The sequence below is a fragment of the Rhinatrema bivittatum genome, chromosome 4 (assembly GCF_901001135.1).
Source record: "Rhinatrema bivittatum chromosome 4, aRhiBiv1.1, whole genome shotgun sequence".
In the NCBI taxonomy this organism is placed as follows: Eukaryota; Metazoa; Chordata; class Amphibia; order Gymnophiona; family Rhinatrematidae; genus Rhinatrema; species Rhinatrema bivittatum.
Window position 1 is genome coordinate 98,539,052 of NC_042618.1, and position 22,119 is coordinate 98,561,170.

Sequence of the window (22,119 nt, forward strand, 5' to 3'; positions counted from 1 at the left end):
GTAATGGTCCCTGACTGGCCGTGCAAAATCTAAGGCGTAGCCGTGCTCTATTATGTCTAGGATCCATTGATCAGACGTCAGTTGGGCCCACGCCTCCCGGAAAAGAGACAACCGTACCCCGATCTTTGGAATGGAAGGGTGGGCCGGCCACACTTCATTGCGAGCCTTGGAGCCCCCATGGGACTGGGGGGCACTATCCCTGGCTGGACGATGGCCCCGAAAGGACTGATTCCAAGAAGCCTGTCGGGGTGCGTTCTGACGAAAGGACGACCCGGTGGACCGAGAAGACCAGTATCGACGATTCCCCCGAGAACGATTTTGCGGAGGAAAGGTACTTTTGGACCGGTGCCTATCCTCCGGCAACCGGTGAACCTTGGTCTCACCCAGAGACTTAATCAAATCGTCCAACTGTTGCCCGAAGAGGAGCTTCCCCTTAAATGGCAAGGAACTCAGCTGCGCTTTTGAAGACGTATCCGCTGCCCAGTGCCAGAGCCATAGGAGCCTGCGGGCAGAAACCGCTGAGACCATCGTCCGGGCAGACGTCCTCAGGAGATCATACGGGGCGTCAGCGCTGTACGCAACCGCCACTTCCAGCCGACTAGCTCGATCTGCTGCCGCACCAGATAGGTCTGACTCAGCCTGCCAATCCTGAACCCAGCGGAGACAAGCCCTCTGGGCGAAGCTGGTACACATAGCTGCCCTGATTCCAAGGGCCGACACCTCAAAAATCCTCTTAAGCTGCAGCTCCAGCTTACGATCCTGCAGGTCTTTCAAGGCTACACCCCCTGTTACCGGAATAGTGGTCCTTTTGGTGACCGCGGCAACCGCGGGATCAATCTTGGGAAGCCTGAGGAGCTCCAACGCGTCCTCCGGGAGCGGGTACAATTTTTCCATCGCTCGGCCAACTTTTAAACCTAGCTCCGGATTGTCCCATTCCTTATACAATAAGTCCGTGACCGACCAGTGAAAGGGAAAGGAACGAGCCGGCCCTCGGAGACCCACCATGAAGGGGTCCATAGATCCAACCCTGGAATCCTCAGGGGGGACTTCAATAGCGAGCTCCTCTAGAATGACCGGTATCAGCGGCCCTAGCTCATCCCTTCGAAACAGGCGCACCACCTTGGGATCATTGCCATCCATCGCCTGGACCGCCCCCGGCTTGGCCGGCTGAGGGCGAAGCTCAGGATCCTCTTCCTGCCCGTCGCCAGGAGGCAACGGGGGCGCTGGATCGTCCTCCGATGAGCCCGACTGAAAAGACTCCGTCAGCTTTGCCCGAGACCGGAGAGGACGCTTTGGCTTGGGGGCATCCGACCCCTCCAACTGCCTAGACCGTTTCCGTGACGAAGACTCCCGGGGCAACTTGGATCGTGACCTCCGTCCCGACCTAGGGGCTTTGAAGAACTTGCGCATCATGTCCACAAAGTGGGAGGAGAACGAGGAAGAAGAACCATCAGACTCCGGATCCTCCTCATCTGAGGAAACCCCGGTTGGAGCTGTCGGCACCATGCCCCCACCAGGAGCAGCCGGCCTCGGGGAGAGCGGAGGAGGAGAAGACCCCTCACCCAGCGCTGCCTTTTCCTGGTCTCGGAAGGTTCCCAACAAAGCCTCCGAACCAGCACTGAGCTGGAATGGAGCCAGGTCCTTTTCCCTATGATCGGGCCTCCGGGGCTCCCGACGCGATCTGGAGCCTTGCCCAGGCTCCTTACCAAGTAAATCCTGTAAGGAGCCCTCCCCCCCAGAGAGACAGGTCGTACAAACCCCTGCGCGGGAAATCCGCACGCGCGCACTGCCACAAGCAGAGCAGGCCGCACCACGCGGCATATCCCCGGGCTCGATTTTTTAGCTAGCCGAAAAAAGAACCGCTGCGTTCAGCACGATTTCCCAGTCCCCCCCCCCCGGGCCGAAAAAATGGTAAGGAAGCGGCGAAAAACGGAGCGAACACCTGGCCGAAGGAAGCTCTAACTCCAGGCAAGTTTTGAAAAGAATTTATAAAATAGTTTAAATTTTAACTTTACCTGAAAAAACGTCAGGCTGGTCGAGGATGAGTGGCCGAGACCCCCGGCATCACCCCAAGCCATAGCAGAAGTAGGGTCCCCAACCCTCTGCTCTGCAGCCTCGATTACCAGGGGGGATGGTCCCACCAGGACCTGACAACCCCCTGGGAGGCTAGACGCTGCACTACTTGCCTGAAATCTTCTTTTTTTTTTTTCAAATTTAAAGGAACCCTGACCAAGATCCCTAACAAACCAAAAAAGCAGCACTAAGCTAAGAAGAGCAAAAAACCCCTAACTTAGCACCACCAAGAGACACTAGGCTTTGCACCTCCACCATCTGCTGGAGACAGAAGAATACTGGCAGACACTAGGTGGCACCTCAGGGGTATAGGACAGAGTCCGCGAAGTCTTCTTCTGTCTCCATCTGCTGGTGGGGAGGCAAAACCCAGCTGTCCTGGACTGATCCGGGTACGTACAGGGAATCCCCTTTTCCCACACCTCCAGCACTGCAAGATACCCACCCAGATAAGCAGTTGAAAAAAATTCATGTTACAGAATTGCATTATTATATTTTTATGGTTCTACACTGTCTTGGTTGTCCCAATGGATTTGGCAGTGCATTCAATAAGTGAATAAATTAAAAGATTTTTCTTTAAAAAAAAAAGTACTACATGTTTCCAAAAAACATGTCTTTTTTTGTTAAGTTCAGTGATGCAAGCATGATTGGTGGGTATGAGTGCAGGCAAATGAATGCATGCAGGGGCTGCAGAATGCCTCTCCTGTTGGGGGTGGGGATCCCCCCAAGCCAACCAAGCTCCATCTGATCTTTCTCCCCACCTTCCTCTGCCTTCACCCCTCTCCCACCTTCCTTCATCTGCCTCCAACCCCTCCCTTTCTCCTTTCCACTGACCTCCCACCCCCACTCCACACTGATTGGCAGCAGGAGGAAAGCAGTGGTGCCTCAGGCCATGTCCTCCTCCCCTCCTCTGCCACCTGCTGTGTTGAACCGCACAGCTGTGTGATGCAAAGCAGCAGTCAGGCCCAGAGCTGCAGAGATGGAAGATGCAGTCAACGCACTGCTGCTCCCCTCCTCCTCTTGCCACCAAACAGCTGCTGCCTGCCTGCCTGATGCAGCACCAGATCTCCCAGAGCGATTGTGCAAGAAAGGCCAGATTTTGGTCGAGCAATGGCCCCTGTGACCCCATTCCAACGCCTATGAATACAAGCTCTCGGGATCGAGGGAGGGCCTGCGCGGTCGGCGCCACAGACCCATCGGGGTAAGGCCAGTCAACCTCTCCCTTCCCCCCGCTGAGTCCGTGGGCGACCACGAGGCCTGCCGCGCCGGCCAGACGCCGTTCCATCCGCACTGAATAGAGGGAGATAGACCCGCCTCCAGCAACCTACCGCAGCCAATCGCGAACCGCCGAAGCCAACCTCCAATAGGAACCAGCCCAGAGGGGCTTTAAATTCGATTAAGCCCGGCGCCGCGCGCCTAAGGAGCGCGACAAAGGGGCCTGCCCCTTTGTCTCGCCCCTTCGTCTCAGCCCCGAGGAAGCCACTATCCCCATCCTCAGAGGAAAATATAACTTATACAAATGCCAACGACCATGGACAAACGGATTTCTCGGAACGAATAAAGCCAGCACGCACCAACCACTTCCAAACATCTCTACCATTCCTTTCCAGCCAAAATACTGCACCCTTTACAATCTCACCAGAGTCCACCAAGACAAATCAGCATGCTATCCAGCCCTCACAGCATCTACTCCTGCTTTCCAGCATCCATTCCACAGGTTCCAGCATCCACTCCACAGGTTCCAGCATCCATTCCACAAATTCCAGCATCCTCTTCAGCTGTTCCAGCATCCACTCCAGTAGTTCCAGCATCCACTCCAGTAGTTCCAGCATCCACTCCAGTAGTTCCAGCATCCACTCCAGCTATTCCAGCATCCACTCCAGCTATTCCAGCATCCACTCCAGCTATTCCAGCATCCACTCCACAGGTTCCAGCATCCACTCCACAGGTTCCAGCATCCTCTTCAGTAGTTCCAGCATCCACTCCAGTAGTTCCAGCATCCACTCCACAGGTTCCAGCATCCATTCCACAAGTTCCAGCTTCCACTCCAGCTGTTCCAGCATCCATCGTAGCAGATTCTGAACATAACCGGTCACAGACCTTCCTTTTATAACACTAGCAAATCAGCATACAATGACACACTGCCACTCCATCCCCATACTCAAGAGAAAACCCAGAAATAACTCTCCACCAGACCCCATTCAGACACCCAGACAACAAAGACTCATCAACATCATGACATCTCCCATTACACAACTTCTAGGCCTCTCATTATTCACTTTAACCTTATTCAATGCACAGTCACTTTCCAAAAAAATGCACCTTCTCAATGATTACCTCATTGACAACAACCCTGACATATGTGCAATAACAGAAACTTGGTTAAAACCCACGGACATATCATTAACTAACCAATTACCTACACAATCCTTCGACCTCTTCTCAATACCTAGACCAAAAAAGAAAGGAGGAGGAATTCTACTTGCTGCAAAAAAACAACTGGGCATAACCCTACAACTATCATACGCCACTTCAAATCTTGAATGCTCCATATTCAAATCTCAACATCTACAAATTTTCCTCATCTACGCCACACCAGGAACTCTAGAGGCTAACCCCTCCCCTCTAATAGAGATAATAGCCAAACACCTAAACTCAGACAAACCAACCATCATACTGGGAGACTTCAACATTCACGTGGACTCCATCCCTCAATCTACTAACTGCGAAACCTTCCTTTCCTCCCTCAGTCATCTTGGATTCTCACAAATAATCAGCGGGCCCACCCACAAAGCAGGTCATACATCAGACCTCATATTTATCAACGATAGCTGGTCCATCCATACCAATCCCACCTGCACACCAATCCCCTGGTCAGACCATCAGATCATAGACACAACCCTCAAAATGAAAAACTCACCACCTCCAAACATCTCCAAAACCACCATTCATTTCAGGAAACCATGCTCTCTGGAGTTACTCTCAGAACACTGCTCCAAAGATCTCAAACAAATAGACCTCTCAGACGCCAACACAGCCACCACCTCATGGATCAAACTCACGAACAAAATAGCGGATCAACTCTGTCCAACCTCCTCAAAAGTAATCCAATCGGCACGAGACAACAGAAAACCATGGTTCACCCCGGAACTCAAAGCCCTAAAACAAAAATTACGAAACAAAGAACAAAGCTGGAGAATCAACCCTACACCCACATCCAGACTGGACTACAAAGCCACCCTCAACACCTACAGAAACGCCATACACAAAACAAAAAAGGACTTCTATGCAAAAAGAATTCATAACTTCATCTTCGACTCTAAAGCGTTATTCTCTTACGTATCATCTCTCACCAAACCGACACCACCATCCATTCCAGACCAACTAGCGCTCAGCAAGGCCAACGAATTAGCCACCTACTTCAAAACAAAAATCTCAAACCTCACTAGCTCCCTCACAACCCATCAAACTCTACCAATACCTCATAGCTCATACCAACCCACTCTGAATTCTAGACTAAAGTCATTCGAGCCCACATCCGCCATGGAGATTGAAAATTTACTTTAAAAAAATTAAACCATCTGCACATCCATCGGACCCACTCCCTACCAATCTGCTCACTGCCATCCCTAGCACCGTCGCAAAACCTATTGCAGAAATCATCAACACCTCTTTGGCCATGGGCACAGTTCCTAACCAACTAAAACTTGCAATCATCAAACCCCTACTGAAAAAACCAAATGCATCACTAACGGACCCAGCTAACTTCAGACCCATTGCAAACCTGCCCCTGATCTCCAAATTGATGGAAAAAGCCGTAAACAAACAACTTTCCGATTTTCTCGAGGAATTCAACATTCTCTCCCCTGCACAATATGGTTTTCGAAAATCACTAAGCACAGAGTCACTTTTGCTTTCTCTCACTGATAATTTACTTTTGAACCTGGAGAAAAAACAATCATTCTTACTGGTCCTACTAGACCTATCCTCAGCGTTCGACACGGTAAATCACTCACAACTCTTGGAACAACTATCAAACATAGGAATTAAAGGCACAGCTCTCAGTTGGTTCAAATCATTCCTATCAAACAGGTTTTACCAGGTCAGAATTAATAACAAGGATTCTAACCCCATCCTATCAGACCAAGGTGTACCTCAAGGTTCTTCCCTCTCTCCCACCCTGTTCAACGTCTACCTCCTCCCCCTCTGCCATCTGCTATCACAGCTTAAACTTACTCATTACCTCTATGCAGACGACATCCAGATCCTCATCCCTATCACAGAATCTATTCAAAAAACCTTCGCCTACTGGGAGAATTGTCTTCAACCAATTAAACAAGTACTCTCCAGCCTGAACCTGATTCTAAACTCCAGCAAAACAGAGTTGCTACTGATTTCATACAACCCGAACACCCACACACCTAACCTGACACAAACCACATCTTTAAACATTGAGCTCTCTGCTGACGTCAGGAATCTAGGAGCATGGCTGGACAATCAACTTAACCTAAAAAAATTCATAAACACAACCACCAGGGACTGCTTCTTTAAACTACAGGTCCTAAAGAAACTAAAGCCACTCCTTCACTTCAATGACTTTCGCCTCGTACTTCAATCCATTATTTTTTCGAAACTTGATTACTGCAACTCAATCTTACTTGGCCTCCCCTCCAACAGCATCAAACCCCTACAGATAGTACAAAATGCCGCAGCCAGAATCCTAACTAACACGAAGAGAAGAGACCATATTACCCCCATCTTGAGCAACCTCCACTGGCTACCCATCAAACAGAGAATCCTATATAAAACATTAACCATCATTCATAAAGCAATTCATAACGTCGCACCTATATCTCTACAAACCCAACTTCGTCCACACTTATCTTCCAGACCCATCAGAAGCGCCTACAAAGGCACGTTAGCCGCAGCTCCTGCCAAATCAACACTAAGAAAAAGAGCACTCTCCACTGCGGGACCACACCAATGGAATGCGCTTTCAAAAAAAGGTTAAAAACCTGGCTCTTCAGGCAAGCTTTCCAATAGGCACCTCCTCCTGACTTTCAGATCCAACCATTGCAGGGTATCACCAACACCTTGCCACTTAATTTTCATACCGTAATTGCTTATTCACAATTCTAACAGTCATTATTCACCTTTATATAACCGTCTACTGCAGACCATATTCGCTACTAAAGTTCCTTGTAAAAAAGGTTAAATCTGTTAAATGCTATTGTTACATTCTATGTTATTTGTAATAATGTTCAATGGTTTATTGTTATTGTTCCATGTTCTATGTAAAAAAACCCAGGTCTAACTTCCCAGACCAGGGCAACCTCTTTCGTTACTTGTAAACCGGACTGATTTGTATTGCATACAGGAATTCCGGTATATAAAAATTTAAAATAAATAAATAAAGCATACAGTATAATTACTGATAGATTACTCTCATGGGAAGAGCTGAGGAATGAATAATACTAAAAAAGCATGTAGGGTTCATAAAAATTTGAGGATACTTGTGTAAGCAAGTGAGGAGCTGGTAAAGTATTTGTAAAGAGACAAGTACCATGCTCTTTAGCAAAGCAAAGCAGCAAGATAAGTTCCCAGATAGAAATCTTTGTGATCTCAACTTTTTTTTTTTTTTTAATTCTATATGAATGCTATATAAAAGAGAAATTTTATTCCTCAGCTTGACACAACTCCCATGATTTTCGGTGGAAAGAAAAAAAATGTTAAATTTCCCAAACAGAAAACAATCAGGCCGATACAGTACAGTGCGCTCCAACGGAGCGCACTGTTAACCCATCATTGGACGCGCGTTTTCCCTTACCCCTTATTCAGTAAGGGGTGGAAAAAGCGCGTCCAACCCGCCGAACCTAATAGCGCCCTATTAGGTATTCGCGCACGATTCAGAAAGTAAAAATGTGCAGCCAAGCCGCACATTTTACTTTCAGAAATTAGCGCCTACCCAAAAGGTAGGCGCTAATTTCTTCCGGCACCGGGAAAGTGCACCCTCCGATTTAATATCATGGCGAGATTAAGTCGGAGGTCCCAAAGAGTTAAAAAAGTTAAAAAAAAAAATTTGAAGTCAGCCGGCGGCTGTCGGGTCAATAACCGGACGCTCAATTTTGCCAGCGTCGGTTCTCGAGCCCGCGAGAACCGACGCCGGCAAAATTGAGCGTCGGCTGTCAAACCCGCTGACAGCCGCCCCTCCGGTCAAAAGGAGGCGCTAGGGATGCACTAGTGTCCCTAGCGCCTCCTTTTGCCCTTTTCTACCACCGGGCCTCATTTGCATACTGTATCGCGCACACAGGCGAGTGGCCTGTTCGCCCGCTCTCCCGCGGACTTTACTGAATCGGCCTGAATGGGAGCTACAAAGAAAAAAGGGAGGCCCAACAAATTACTTTTGCATTGAATTGGAGGGCTTCAGGTGGCAAATAAAGGAAAAACTGGTTCTTACCTGCTAATTTTCGTTCCTGCAGTACCACGGATCAGTCAAGACTGCTGGATTCTGCCTCCCTTCCAGCAGATGGAGACAGAGAAAAACTTGAAGGGCACCCCCTGTAAGTATGGTGCACCACCTGCAGCCCCTTGAGTATAAACAGTATCAAAGCAGAAATTGAATTATAACTTGTAACAGCAATCCAAATCCAATGGCTAGATCAAATCTAATACAAAAAACTATGTACAGATTAAGAGCACTGTGAAATCTTCTTTCTGTTACGCAGTCTGACAGTAAAATTGAAGGAAAAAGATTCGAGCGGACTCACAAAATTAAACATCTACTCTGGGCGGGCATCTGGACTGATCTGTGGTACTACAGGAACGAAAATTAGCAGGTAAGAACCAATTTTCCTTTCTCTGTACGTACCAGGATCAGTCTAGACTGCTGGGATGTACCCAAGCTGCCTTACATGGGGTGGGACCTAGAAAGCCCCACTTGAAGCACACTGCTTCCAAAATGCTGAGTCAGGAGCCCTAACATCCAAACGGTAATGCCAAGCAAAAGTAAACAAGGATTTCCAAGTCGCCGCTCTACAAATTTCCTGGGGGGGAGACCAACTGGCTTTCTGCCCAGGATGCAGCCTGAGACCAAAGCGAATGAGCCTTAAGACCGTCTGGAACCGCTCGCTCGTGACATATGTACGCTGAAGCAATAGCTTCCTTTAACCAAACGGCAATGGTGGCCTTGGAAGCCTTATGTCCCTTTTTAGGACTGCTCCACAAAACAAAGAGATGATCTAACAAACGAAATTCATTAGTGACCTCCAAGTAACAGAAAAAGCCGCCCAACATCCAACCTCAATTCACGAGCATGCGGAGAATCTGGATCCAAATCCAGAAACACCAGCAATTCAACCGACTGGTTCATGTGAAAGGCCGATACAACCTTCAGAAGAAAGGATGGCACCGTTCGCAGAGAGACACCAGAGTCTGAAAACATAGGAAAAGGTTCGCGACAAGATAGTGCTTGAATCACAGACACCCTTGGAGCCAAGCAGATAGCCAACAAAAACACAGTTTTCAGTTTAAGGTCCTTTAAAGTAACGCGCTTGAGTGGTTCAAAAGGAGGTTCGCACAACGTTCGAAGGACCAAATTCAAACTCCAAGAGGGACAAACAGTCTGGAGAGGAGGATTCAAGTGCTTTGCACCTCTAAGAAAACACACTACATCAGGATGAGCCGCTATGGACGCTCCTTCCACCTTTCCTCGTAAACAGACTAAGGCTGCCACTTGAACCCCTTAGAGAACTGAAAGCTAGCCCCTTTGCCAAACCATCTTGTAAGAAGGCTAGGATGTGGACTATCGAGGCGTGCCTAGGGGAAACTTTCGATCTACTACACCTAGAGTCAAAAACCTTCCAGACCAGAGGTCGATGCTTTGCGAACCCGCAAAAGAGTGGTAATTACTGTATGCAGATAACCCTTCTTTCTCAACTGCCTCCTCTCATAAGCCAAGCCGCTAGACAAAAGCGATCCACCCGGTCAAAAAATACACGACCTTGCCTCAGTAGATTTGGAAAATGACCCAGATGGAGCGGGCCGTCCACTGCTAGGTTGACAAGATCCGCGAACCATAGCTGCGTGGCCATTCCGGAGCTCCCAGGATCACCGTCCCCAGATGGGCCTCTATTCTTCTTAAGACCTTGCCCACCAAAAGCCAAGGAGGAAAGAAGTCGAGAAGAATGTTGAGAGGCCACGGAAGGACAAGGGAATCCACTCCTTCCACCCCGTGTTCTCTTCTTCGACTGAAGAAGCGAGGCGCCTTAACATTTGTCCGAGTCGCCATTAAATCCAAGCAGGGGAACTCCCCACTGATGAGTTAATAGCTTGAACGCCTCTTCAGACAGCTCCCACTCTGCGATCCAGTCGCTGACAGCTCAGAAAATCTGCCTGAACATTGTCTGCCCTGGTGATGTGAGAAGCTGCTAACCTGGTCGGATTTTGCTCCACCCAGGCCATGAGCTTGTCCACCTCCGAAGCAACTGGATGGCTCCTCGTTCCTCCTTGCCGGTTGATGTATGCTACTGTCATCGCATTGTCAGACAGTACCCTCACAGACTGATGATGAATGAGAGGAAGGAATTTCCGCAAGGCCAACTGTACCGCTCTCGTTTCCAGACAATTGATGGACCACTGCGCCTCCTGCTGTGTCCATTGGCCTTGCACCGCTTGAGATTGGCAAACTGCCCCCCAACCGGAAAGACTGGCATCCGTATTCACAATGATCCACTGAGGGACTTCCAGATCCATCCCTCGAGACAAGTGTTTGGGAAACAGCCACCAATCGAGACTGGACCTGGTGGGTTCCTGGAGCGGCAAGGGAATCTGGAACTCCTCTGATTTGGGATCCCAACGTGAGAGCAAAGCCCTCTGCAACGGTCTCATATGAGTGAAAGCCCAAGGAACCAACTCCAGCATAGACGCCATAGAACCAAGCACTGCAAGTAATCCCAGACCCTGGGAACTGGCAGGGACAAGAGACGACGAAATTGAGACGTCAACTTGTCTATCCGCTCCTGCATAAGGAAGACAGAGTATCGAACCATGCTCCCAAAAAATCCAGGACTTGGGTAGGACACAACTGGCTCTTGGTGGAATTGATGATCCACCCAAGAGAGTGAAGGGTCTGCGCCACTTTGGCAACCGCCGTCTTCCATAGATCTTCTGACTTCACTCGAATGAGCCAATCGTCCAAGTAAGGATGAACCAGAATCCCATCCTGCCGGAGAGCTGCTGCCAGCACCATCATCACTTTGGTAAAGGCGTGGGGAGCAGTAGCCAGCCCGAACAGTAGGACCTGAAACTGGTAATGTTTGCAGAGGACCATGAAACGAAGATACCTCTGATGGTCTTTTCGAATCGCTATGTGTAGGTATGCTTCTGTCAAATTGAGGGACGCTAAAAACTCTCCTCTGACGGAGCCGATTATGGACCATAGAGTTTCCATGTGAAAATGGGGCACTCTAAGAACTCTGTTGACTTTCTTTAGGTCCAAAATCGGACGGAAGGACGACTCCTTCTTGGGAACCACAAAATAAATTGAATATCTGCCGGTTCTTTGCTCGGCCGAAAGAACCGAGATCACCACTCCTAGGTCTACCAAACGACAAAGCGTTTGAGCCACATGGCGTCGTTTCTCCAAGGACCCGCAGGGAGACACCAGAAACAGTTTGCGCAACGGACGAGAAAAATCTAATGCATAACTGTGTTCTATGATGTTTAGAACCCAGTGGTCAGATGTGATTTTGACCCACTCCTCATAAAATAGGGACAGCCGCCTCCCGATGATCAGAATGAAGGAATGGGTCAGCGCTATTTCATTGGGAGGACTTAGCTCCTGCTGCACCCAGAGCGACCCCGTCTCGGGCAGGCCTACAGCCGCAAAAGGAATGAGTCCAAGACTAGGGCTTCCCTGATGGCTGCCTCTGGCCAAAAGTGGATGGTCTAGACTGGCGAAACCGGCGCTGACCTTTAAAATGGGCAGGACCAAAACCACTGGAGGCTTTCGGCCTGTCCTCTGGGAGCTTGTACACCTTACTATCCCCCAAGGATTTAATGAGTTGCTCCAAATAATCTCCAAAAAGGAATTTTCCCCTAAAAGGAAACGCTCCAAACTGCGACTTGGATGAAACATCGGCTGACCAATTACGAAGCCACAAAAGTCTGCGGGCTGACACCGCAGAAGCCATTGTGCGGGAAGATGTACAGAGGAGTTCATACAAAGCATCGGCTCCATACGCCACTGCCGCCTCCAAACGATCAGCCTGCTCTGCCTCTTCCAGGGAAAGTTCCCTGGCACTCAGGAGCTGTTGTACCCACCTGAGGCTCACGTATTGCATCAAACTACTGCAAACGGCTGCCCTAACCCCAAGGGCCGACACCTCAAAGATTCTTTTGAGAAGAACTTCAAGTTTATGATCCTGGGGATCCTTAAGGACAGCCGCCCCAACAACCGGAACAGTCATACGCTTGGTGACTGCTGACACGGCAGCATCCACCTTAGGAACCTTAAGGAGGTCCAGAGAGTCCTCCGGCAACGGATACAACTTATCCACAGCCCGGCCCACATGAAGGCTAGCTTCTGGAGTATCCCACTCCCGGAACATAAGCTGGAGTAACATGGGATGAAACTGGAAGGTTCGAACCAGGGGAAGTAGACCAGAAAGTACCGGATCCACCGTGTCCTGAGTCTGGGGCACCTATGGGACCTGTATGCCCAGCTCCGCGAGAACATGAGGGATCATCGGCTCCAATTCATCCATACGAAACAGCCTAAGGGCCCAAGTATCATCCCCTTCCACAGGCACCACATGCTCGGAATCGTCGTCCGCATCAGTCTGAAGCGGATCCGCCAGCGCAGTATTTCCATGGTCCCCTGGACCCTATGCTCCCCAGACCACCCGAATGCGGGACACCTCAGGAGGATCCGCCCTAGGAACCTTTGTGGGGGGAGAGGGCCCAGCCGCTGGCCGACCTGGAGTAGGATCTGGATCCCCTGGTGGCATAAGTCTAGCTAAGTAAGCCTTATGCATTAATAAGACAAAGTCTGCTGAAAAGGGTGGCTGGCCCTTTAAATCCCCCCACTGGGGGTCCCTAAAGGTGCAGGAGAGACTGGCAATGAGTCCTGGGGAGACCCAGGGCTCTGGTCGTGTGGAGACAGTTGTGGAGGGAGATCCCCTCCCCCTGCCGAGAAATCTGCATCGGCATCACAAAAACCTAAAATGGCCGCCATTCCCGCGCTCCGTGGGAACGGAGCAGGCCTTGCTCCACGAGGCAGCAACGGTTTACCCGCCCCATGGGACTGTGCTGCAGGCTTCCCCCTCCCGCCAGTTGATTTAGCCAAAACTAAATAAGGATTCCTGCTGCTAGTTTTTGGTTTTTTTTTTCAAAAGAACCACACTACCAGGACCGCAGGTTCCTCCACCTTCATCTGCTGGAGACAGAGAAATACTGAAGGGGGCTGCAGGTGGTGCACCGTTCTTACAGGGGGTGCCCTTCAAGTTTTTCTCTGTTTCCATCTGCTGGACGGGAGGCAAAACCCAGCAGTCTAGACTGATCCGGGTACGTACAGGGAAAAGCTGTGTAAGTGTGCGAGTCACTAACCATTTGCAGACAAGTTTGAGGATGGAGTGGAGTAGATTAATGGAATATCTGCAATGGTTCTGCCTTATGTACACAGCCCAAGCATTTCCCAAACTATGCTGAACAGATGTTCATTTCCAAGGAAAAATCCCCAAATAATGGGAAATAAGGATACATAGGGCCTGACTAACTAAGGTTTAATAGTAGCAGTAGTCCCAATAAAATATTTTGTTCTATTGATTGGTAAAGGTTCTAAAGATACTAAGTTATACCTCTGCTTGCTAAAATATTTTTTCTTTTATCTCTGTCTGATGCTGATTAGCATTAGAAAAGCCTGAAAATTGATCTGTCAGTGTCACAGATATGAGCTCTTGTGCTGTGGCAAGGTTGAAGTAGCCTAGCAGGTGAATCTACTGAGCCCATGCCAACAGTAGGTGGACTCACTCTTACAAGGACTGGTTCTAGAGCTTCACTTATACCAGCTCCGTTCCCCTCAGGTTACCCTTTGGGTTTCAGGGGCCGGCAGGGCTTAGGCGAAAGTCCTGTAAGGAACGGTCAGACAAAGTTGAGTAGTGGGCGAAGGTCAGAGCTGGCAGTGAGCAAACAGGATCCAGATCCAGGTCCAGGCCAAGATCGGGGCAGGCAGCGAGCAAATGGTGTCTGGGACCAGGCCAAGATCGGGGCAGGCAACAGAGTAGTCAAGTCAATAGCAAGGGTCAGAACCAGAAGTCAGGCAGAGATGGACAGACAAGACTAAGACAAGGCACTGGGGACCAAGACACAAGCAGGGCAAGACAAGACAATGAGAGAGAATGAAGCAGGGTAGCAAGGAGGCAAGGCAAGACAAGACAAGGTAACAAGGAGGCAAAACTGGAAGATTGGGCATCCAAATGGCAGATGAAATTTAATGTGGACAAGTGCAAGGTGTTGCATATAGGGAAAAATAACCATTGCTGTAGTTACACGATGTTAGGTTCCCTATTAGGAGCTACCACCCAGGAAAGAGATCTAGGCATCATAGTGGATAATACTTTAAAATCATCGGCTCAGTGTGCTGCAGCAGTCAAAAAAGCAAATAGAATGTTAAGAATTATTAGAAAGGGAATGGTTAATAGAACGGAAAATGTCATAATGCCTCTGTATCGCTCCATGGTGAGACCGCACCGTGAATACTGTGTACAATTCTGGTCGCCGCATCTCAAAAAAGATATAGTTGCGATGGAGAAGGTACAGAGAAGGGGAACCAAAATGATAAAGGGGATGGAACAGCTCCCCTATGAGGAAAGGCTGAAGAGGTTAGGGCTGTTCAGCTTGGAGAGAGACGGCTGAGGGGGGATATGATAGAGGTCTTTAAGATCATGAGGTCTTGAACGAGTAGATGTGACTCGGTTATTTACACTTATTTATTTATTTATTAACTTTTTATTTACCGACATTCATGAAACACATCATGCTGGTTTACAAAGAACTCAGGCGGGAAATACAATAAAACAATATAACAATAACAATATAACAATATAACATTAATAACAGAAACAAAATTCAGAATACAAAATGAGCCAAAGGAGCGATAACGAAAAGGGGGGAGGAAGGGGGAGGGAAAGGCATAGCTAGATGAAGTATAAAACAAATAGAAAATAGAAAAGAGGGAGACTATGTACAGTTGAAGTATGTACAGGTACTATTAACTTAAGTAGTCCTACGGAAGTGTTGGAAAAACCGGCCGTATCAATTGGGCGACGGTATTCACTAGGATATAATTTATTTAATGGGAAACTGGAGGTGTAAATGGAGAGAGGAGTACTAGGGGAGAAAGTGGCGGCCGGGAGGTCCAGGGATCTAGGTATGGCTAGGGGGGGGAGAGGGGATGGGGATGGGTAGGGCGGATGGAGCTGGGGGGAGAAATTAAGTTTGGTTAGTGTCGGGGTAGGCCTGTCGGAAAAGCCATGTCTTGACTCCTTTCTTGAACATGTGGAGGGATGTCTCTTGGCATAGGAAGGTGGGGAGGGAGTTCCAGAGGGTGGGGCCAGCGACGGAGAAAGCTCTTCCTCTGGTATAAGTTGAATGTGCTGATTTGAGGGACGGGGTGTGGAGAGTGCCTGTCTGGGTTGTTCTTGTAGGGCGGTCAGAAGCGCGGAAACGAGGCATTTCATCGAGCCAGGTATGATTGTATTTATGTAGGGAGTTGTGAAGGATGGTGAGAGTTTTGTATTGTGAGCGGAAGGAAATGGGCAGCCAATGTAGGTCTTTCGAATAATAGAAGGACTAGGGGGCATTCCATGAAGTTAGCAAGTAACACATTTAAGACTAATCGGAGAAACTTCTTTTTCACTCAACGCACAATAAAGCTCTGGAATTTGTTGCCAGAGGATGTGGTTAATGCAGTTAGTGTAGTTGGGTTCAAAAAAGGTTTGGATAAGTTCTTGCAGGAGAAGTCCATTAATGGCTATTAATCAATTTTACTTAGAGAATAGCCACTGCTATTAATTGCATCAGTAGCATGGGATCTTCTTAGTGTTGGGGTAATTGCCAGGTTCTTGTGGCCTGGTTTTGGCCTCTGTTGGAAACAGGATGCTGGACTTGATGGACCCTTGGTCTGACCCAGCATGGCAATTTCTTATGTTCTTATGCATCAGCAAGCAACACGAACTGCAAGACAGGAGGACCTGTTGCTGAAGCAAGGCTTGGAGCCCAGCTGGGGTTTAAATACCCAGCCGTTCGACATCATTGCTGAACACTAGCAGTTCAGTTTCCTGCTGTGGGGCCTTCAAGTGTTGGCACACCACGCACGCACCTAAGAGACCTGGTGGCATGGCAGCCTCTGAGCCGTGTTGGCAGCATTCGGGCTAAGTGTGACTGGCCAAAATGTTACAGTCAGTTTCTAGAGATAATGGCAATATTACAAGATAACACAACATGTCAGAATTTAATGGAATAATTTGCCCTAATTTGATACTTAAACAGTAGATATGAGGAATTACTATTTTTAAATTATAGGGATTTATTTAACCCTGCCATTTTGAGCCTTCATTTGGCCAATAGCACCAGATATTCAAGGTTTGCCAAATATCAATAGTCATTAAATCTTAGCGAATCAGGCCCTATGTCATGAATGCTTATCATGAGGAAGCCCAACTTTATTTTCACCACAAGAATACATTAATAAATGCTGTTAGAATGAGATGTGCCAGAAAACATTTTTCAGTACTAGTAAGCTCAATGTTAGTTTTCAGGAGCAAATATTGAGAAGATTGCAAACAACATTCATGGGACTTACCTCTTCTGTTTGCGACTTGATGGCTTTCGCTTCGTTTTCTAAAGATTGTATCCTCCTCTGAATTTCAGCAAGCTGCAGAGTTAGACATTATTAGTCATGTTTGCAATCAAGCATGTAAATTACCTTATTACTAAAGGATATAGTCTACAAAATTAACACATTTCCATTTGACGCAGGAATACGGTTTGCTCATTCAATTATGGTGCATTACAAGGGACCTACTAGAGTAAATAAAACCTTCTTTACTCCTCCTGAAGTGCCATTATGATGGCCTTTTAAGGCAAAACTTCCACAGCTAATAGTTATGCAGTTAAAATTGCTCTGTACTACCCTTAGATTGCAATCACAGATGTTGAGTCTTGCAGGCCATATGAGCTCCATTTAAACAGACAATTCCAACAGTCAATTCTATATGACAAGAAGGTAATTTAGGCCAGGACGAACATGGGGTACCTAACCTTTTGAGTGCAGAATCTTGTGTGAACCAAAGGAGAATACACTTTTAAATGTAAGAAAGCCAACTTATTATGTTATGCTGCCACGTCGGGAATCTTTATATACTCAACTCCATACAACCTTACAATCAAAAATGTAAAAAGACACTTACAAACACGATAAACTTGATAGATAACATCTGGAAATGGCTTTTATCATTAGAAAACTGCTTTAAAAACGTCTCCCTTAAGAATCCCCCTGAATAAAGCACTAGTTCACACTAGTGGCTGAAGAGATATGTAGAAACATGCGATTATAGACTTCTCCTTATTGGCACCTGCATCAAAAGGAAAGCTGCAGGAGCAAACTTAATATAATTACTCTGCCTCACTGCCTACTGGGGAAAAAAAAAAAAAAAAGAGTAATTTGAATATGAATAGTTAATTTACAAGTTGCTAATACCACTAGACCAATGTCATGTTTGTCATGATAAATGGATAAAGTAGTGTGGTTTTAGTTCACTTCAGTAAATATCACCAAGAAAGGTGGCAGTTGATAGTCCAGCAAAAAAAGTACCAAATTACATATATCGCTTGACTTAATTTCTACTTATATAAAACATTAAATCATAGCTTTTTTCTTTCTTATTTTTTTGGTCCAGCATTTCTCTCCTGCTCCTTTGCAGCCTCCAGTTCAAACAAAAACAGGCCTCTACTAGTTACATTACTAAGACCTTTCATTCACAACTACCCTGGAGTTTAGGCTGAGTTTAATATTCTCCCCCTCCCATATAGCCAAACCTTCACAACAGGCATAGATCAGGGCTTGCTCGGGGACCTAGTACACATATATCCTGAGTTGATCAACTGTCTGTTGTGTTATGGCTGGGACACCGTCCCCTCTGAGGGCTGTGAACACCTCCTCTGCAATATCCCCATTTGGTCTGAGGGTTCAGGGACAGAACTGTGAACTCCCATATGGCAGCATGAGGCACTAACATTAAGCCTTCAGGCCCTTAAATCAGAACATTAAGATGACAATTTTCAAAGGGATTTCCACATAAATCACCTGTCTGAAAATTGTCCACTCCATATGTGGTTAAAATTATATGCGTAGTTTCATAAGGCACCTGCATTGTACTAGGGGTGTTCCTGGGGCAGTGCTAGATCAGATGAGAAAACTACCTGCGTAATTAGCAAGTTTTCTTACCATAAAAGGTGTTCTCCATAAACAGCAGGATGAATCAACCATTTATTTTTTATTTATTTATTTGTACAGTTTTTATATACCATTGCACAGAAACAAGTTCCATCTCTACAGTTTACAAAGATCACATTTTAAGAACATGATAAAAGGAAGAAAAAGAAAATATAATATCAATTAAAATCAATTAAAATAGGGCTAAAATTAACATTAAAAGAAAGAACAGGTTAAGAGCAAAAAACATAATCATATAGAACGCCTGGATTAAACTTCATTGACCATTTCAAAAGCTTGCCTAAAAAGCCATGTTTTAAGATCTTTCTTAAACCTCTTCAAATTTTCCTGTAACCGTAGCTCTTGGGGCAAGTTTGTTCCAAAGAGTTGGCCCCGCAATAGAGATAGCCTGTACTCTGACTTCGCTTAGATGTGCAGACCTGACTGTTGGAATTGTCAGAAGTGCTTTATTTGTAGACCTTAGATTGCGTTGAGGGACATGTAATTTTAATGTAGAATTTAACCAAGCAGACATGTCACTATATAGTATTTTATCCTATTTTCAACTGGTAACCAGTGTAAATCCTTTAAAACTGGCATAATATGGTCCATTTTTCTAGTATTTGAGAGGATGCGAGCGGCTGTATTTTGAAGAACCTGTAAGGGACAGAGTGTTTTTCTTTTGGAAGTCCTAATAGGGTGGAGTTACAATAATCAAGTCCAGTTAGTAATAAAGCCTGGAGTATTGTTCTGAAGTTTTCCCTAGAGAGATAAGTTTTCAACCATTTTAGCATCATCAACTTGCTAAAACCCTCTTTCACTTTCTTCGAAATATGAACCTTAAAATTCAATTCATAGTCTATAATTAATCCTAGATTCCTAGTCGTAACTACTAATTTGTAACTGGTTATATCATTAAGTGTCACAGTTTTCTTTTCTGCGTTTATGTTTTTCCGGTCTAAAACCATAAAAACAGATTTTTCTAGATTTAAAATCAATTTCATTTGGTGTTGGTGATGTCATCCAACAGTGCCAAATAGACCATTCTCTCCAAGCTCATACAGCTTTTGCTCTACTGAGCATGTGCAGGAATTCCTGCTCGGGCACTGCCTCATGAGCCTCCTCAGTCAATTTTAGAGCTAAATATATCTAGGTAGTCAACTCTCCAAGGAGGCGAGCAAGTGTTTAGCATGGCAAATTCATCCTACTGTCTACGGAGAACACCATTTACAGTAAGCAAAATTGCTTTCTCCATCAATAAGCAGGGCTGAATTAGCCATGACCTGTGAGGAGTCCCAAGCTGCTTACCTGAATTTATTGTCACTCTCTGAAAGACTGCTGAGACAATAATGTGACAAAGGTGTGTACTGATGACCAAGTTGCAGCTTTGCAGGTGTCTTCACGAGGTACAGATCTCAGATGGGCTGCTGATGCAGCCATGGTTCTAACCTAATGAGTGTTGATAGAATCTGTAAGCCCGCTAGTGCATAACAATGTGCAATACAGTCTGCTAGCCAGTTGAACAATGTTTATTTGGCAACTGCTATGCTCAGTCAGTTAATATCATATAGACTAATAGTTACAAGGATTGATGATGTGGCTGAGTCCAATTTCTGTAGTAAGCTAAAGCTCTTTTGCAGTCTAACAAATGAAAAGCCTTCTCGCTTTCATGTGCACAGTCTCAGAAAGAATGGAGGTAATACAATGACTTGATAATATGGAAAGCTGAGACAACCTTGAATGAGTGTAAGGCACCAATCTATTGTGGAAGAATAGTGAACCAAAGCCTTGAGCTCAGTGACTCTTCTGGCTGATGTGATTACCACAAGAAATAATACTTTCCATGTAATCTGAGAGAAGTAGACTCCAGTGGTTCAAAGGGAAGCTTCATTAGTTGTGCGAGAACCATGTTCAGGTCCCACAGTACAGATGGTTTTACAACTAGAGGTTTAGTATGCCATAAACCTTTCATTAACTCAGACATCACAGATGAGTGGAGATTGTCCTTCCCTCAATTTGAATATGGTAGGTTGCTATGGCATCAAGATGTACTCTTACTAATGACGTGCTATGACCACTGGAAGAAAGGGAGAGCTAGTACTTAAGTAGCTTTTTTGGCTCACATATGAATGGGTCTAAGGAACTTTGTTGACACCATGTAGAGAACAGTTTTCATTTAAATCCGTAAGCTCTCCTAGTTGACGGCTTCCTGACGGAAACTAGGTCCACAACTTCTTTAGCAAATTTGGTGATCAGTGAGTACTCAACATCCAGGCTGTCAAGTTGAGGGAAGGAAGGTTCAGATGCTACAGATATCTCTCTTCTTGAGTTAATATGGATGGGTTTGCCCCAAAAATGATTCGGAGGGCTGCTGGATAACTCAATAAGCAGACCATACTTGTCTGGGCCATACTACAGCAATAAGAATTACAGATCCTTTCAGCTTTTGCTCTGACTCCATCTGCTGGAAGGGGGACATAACCCACAGTCTGGACTGATCTGTGGTACTACAGGAATGAAAATTAGCAGGTAAGGAATAATTTTCTTTTTTTTCAGTATCAATTGCCAACGGTAATGAGGGAACTCTCTTTTTGGGCAGCCCAAATCAAAATTACTCGTTTAATATTGTCATCTCTGTATCTAGCCCGGATGAAGACCAACTGGACCTTGTGTACCGGCTCAGGTGTAACCCCGCCAATCTGACAGCCAAAATTTTTGCTAAGATTTTTAATCTCCACATTAAGTAGCAAAATCAGTCTATATGAAGCACAGACAGTTTCATTCCACCCCTCTTTAGGAAACACAACTATGTAAGTCGCCAGGGAAGCTAAAGGCTCTAATGGGTCAGATGCTGCTAGCAGCAAGATTTATAATAGCTCAATCTTGGAAGGGAATACCCTTCCTAGATAACTGGAAGAAAAAAGTTTTTGAACTACCTCTCATAGAAAGGACGGTTGTCCCGCTCTCGTAAAGGCTCTCTTAAACAGCATGATGCTGTTTGGGGGAGGTTTGGGACTTACTGGTCCACTTCTCCCTAGAGTGTGAACTAGCTTAGGTTGAATGCACAGGTTCCTTTGCACAATTTTCATTTTTGGTTTTCTTGCATTGCTGAGTTGATGTGAGGTCTATGTTGAATTATCTTATCCTGGATTTGTATGATGTGCTGTTCTATAATGTGAACCATTAAGCCTACTGGTCTCGTGAATGCCCCCTTTCTTTAGTGCTTTGTTAATCTTTACCAGTTTACCCCTTAACACTTCTTTTAAACCATCACAAAACATTCTATTTGCCCTCACCTATATCATTATGTTACAGATATTCTTGGATTTCCCCCGCCCCTCTCAATTTAACATAGCTATTCATCCCTTAACAGGGCATCATTCAGTTTCCAAAGTTGTTCTCTAGGCGGAAGACTCAACCCCCAACCCTTACCTAAACTGGAGCATGGTCCAATTATGTAATTCTCTCAATGTCTCCTATTTGCACCAGCCCCATCAGAGATGATTCTACTAGAATTAAATCTATTCAAGAGTATGTGCCATGTGGATTGGAATAAA

At 46.3% G+C, this 22,119-nt stretch overlaps 1 protein-coding gene across 7 annotated transcripts in view; it reads right to left on the minus strand.

Moving 5' to 3' along the window:
* The window catches only part of MIA2 (MIA SH3 domain ER export factor 2), a 316,566-nt gene that overhangs the window by 162,148 nt on the left and 132,299 nt on the right, over positions 1 to 22,119 (minus strand). For all 7 annotated transcript variants that reach the window (XM_029598487.1, XM_029598488.1, XM_029598489.1 and 4 more), the window contains one exon: positions 16,931 to 17,002. In XM_029598487.1, coding sequence (XP_029454347.1) covers positions 16,931 to 17,002 — 72 coding nt within the window. The remainder of the gene's footprint in view (positions 1 to 16,930; positions 17,003 to 22,119) is intronic.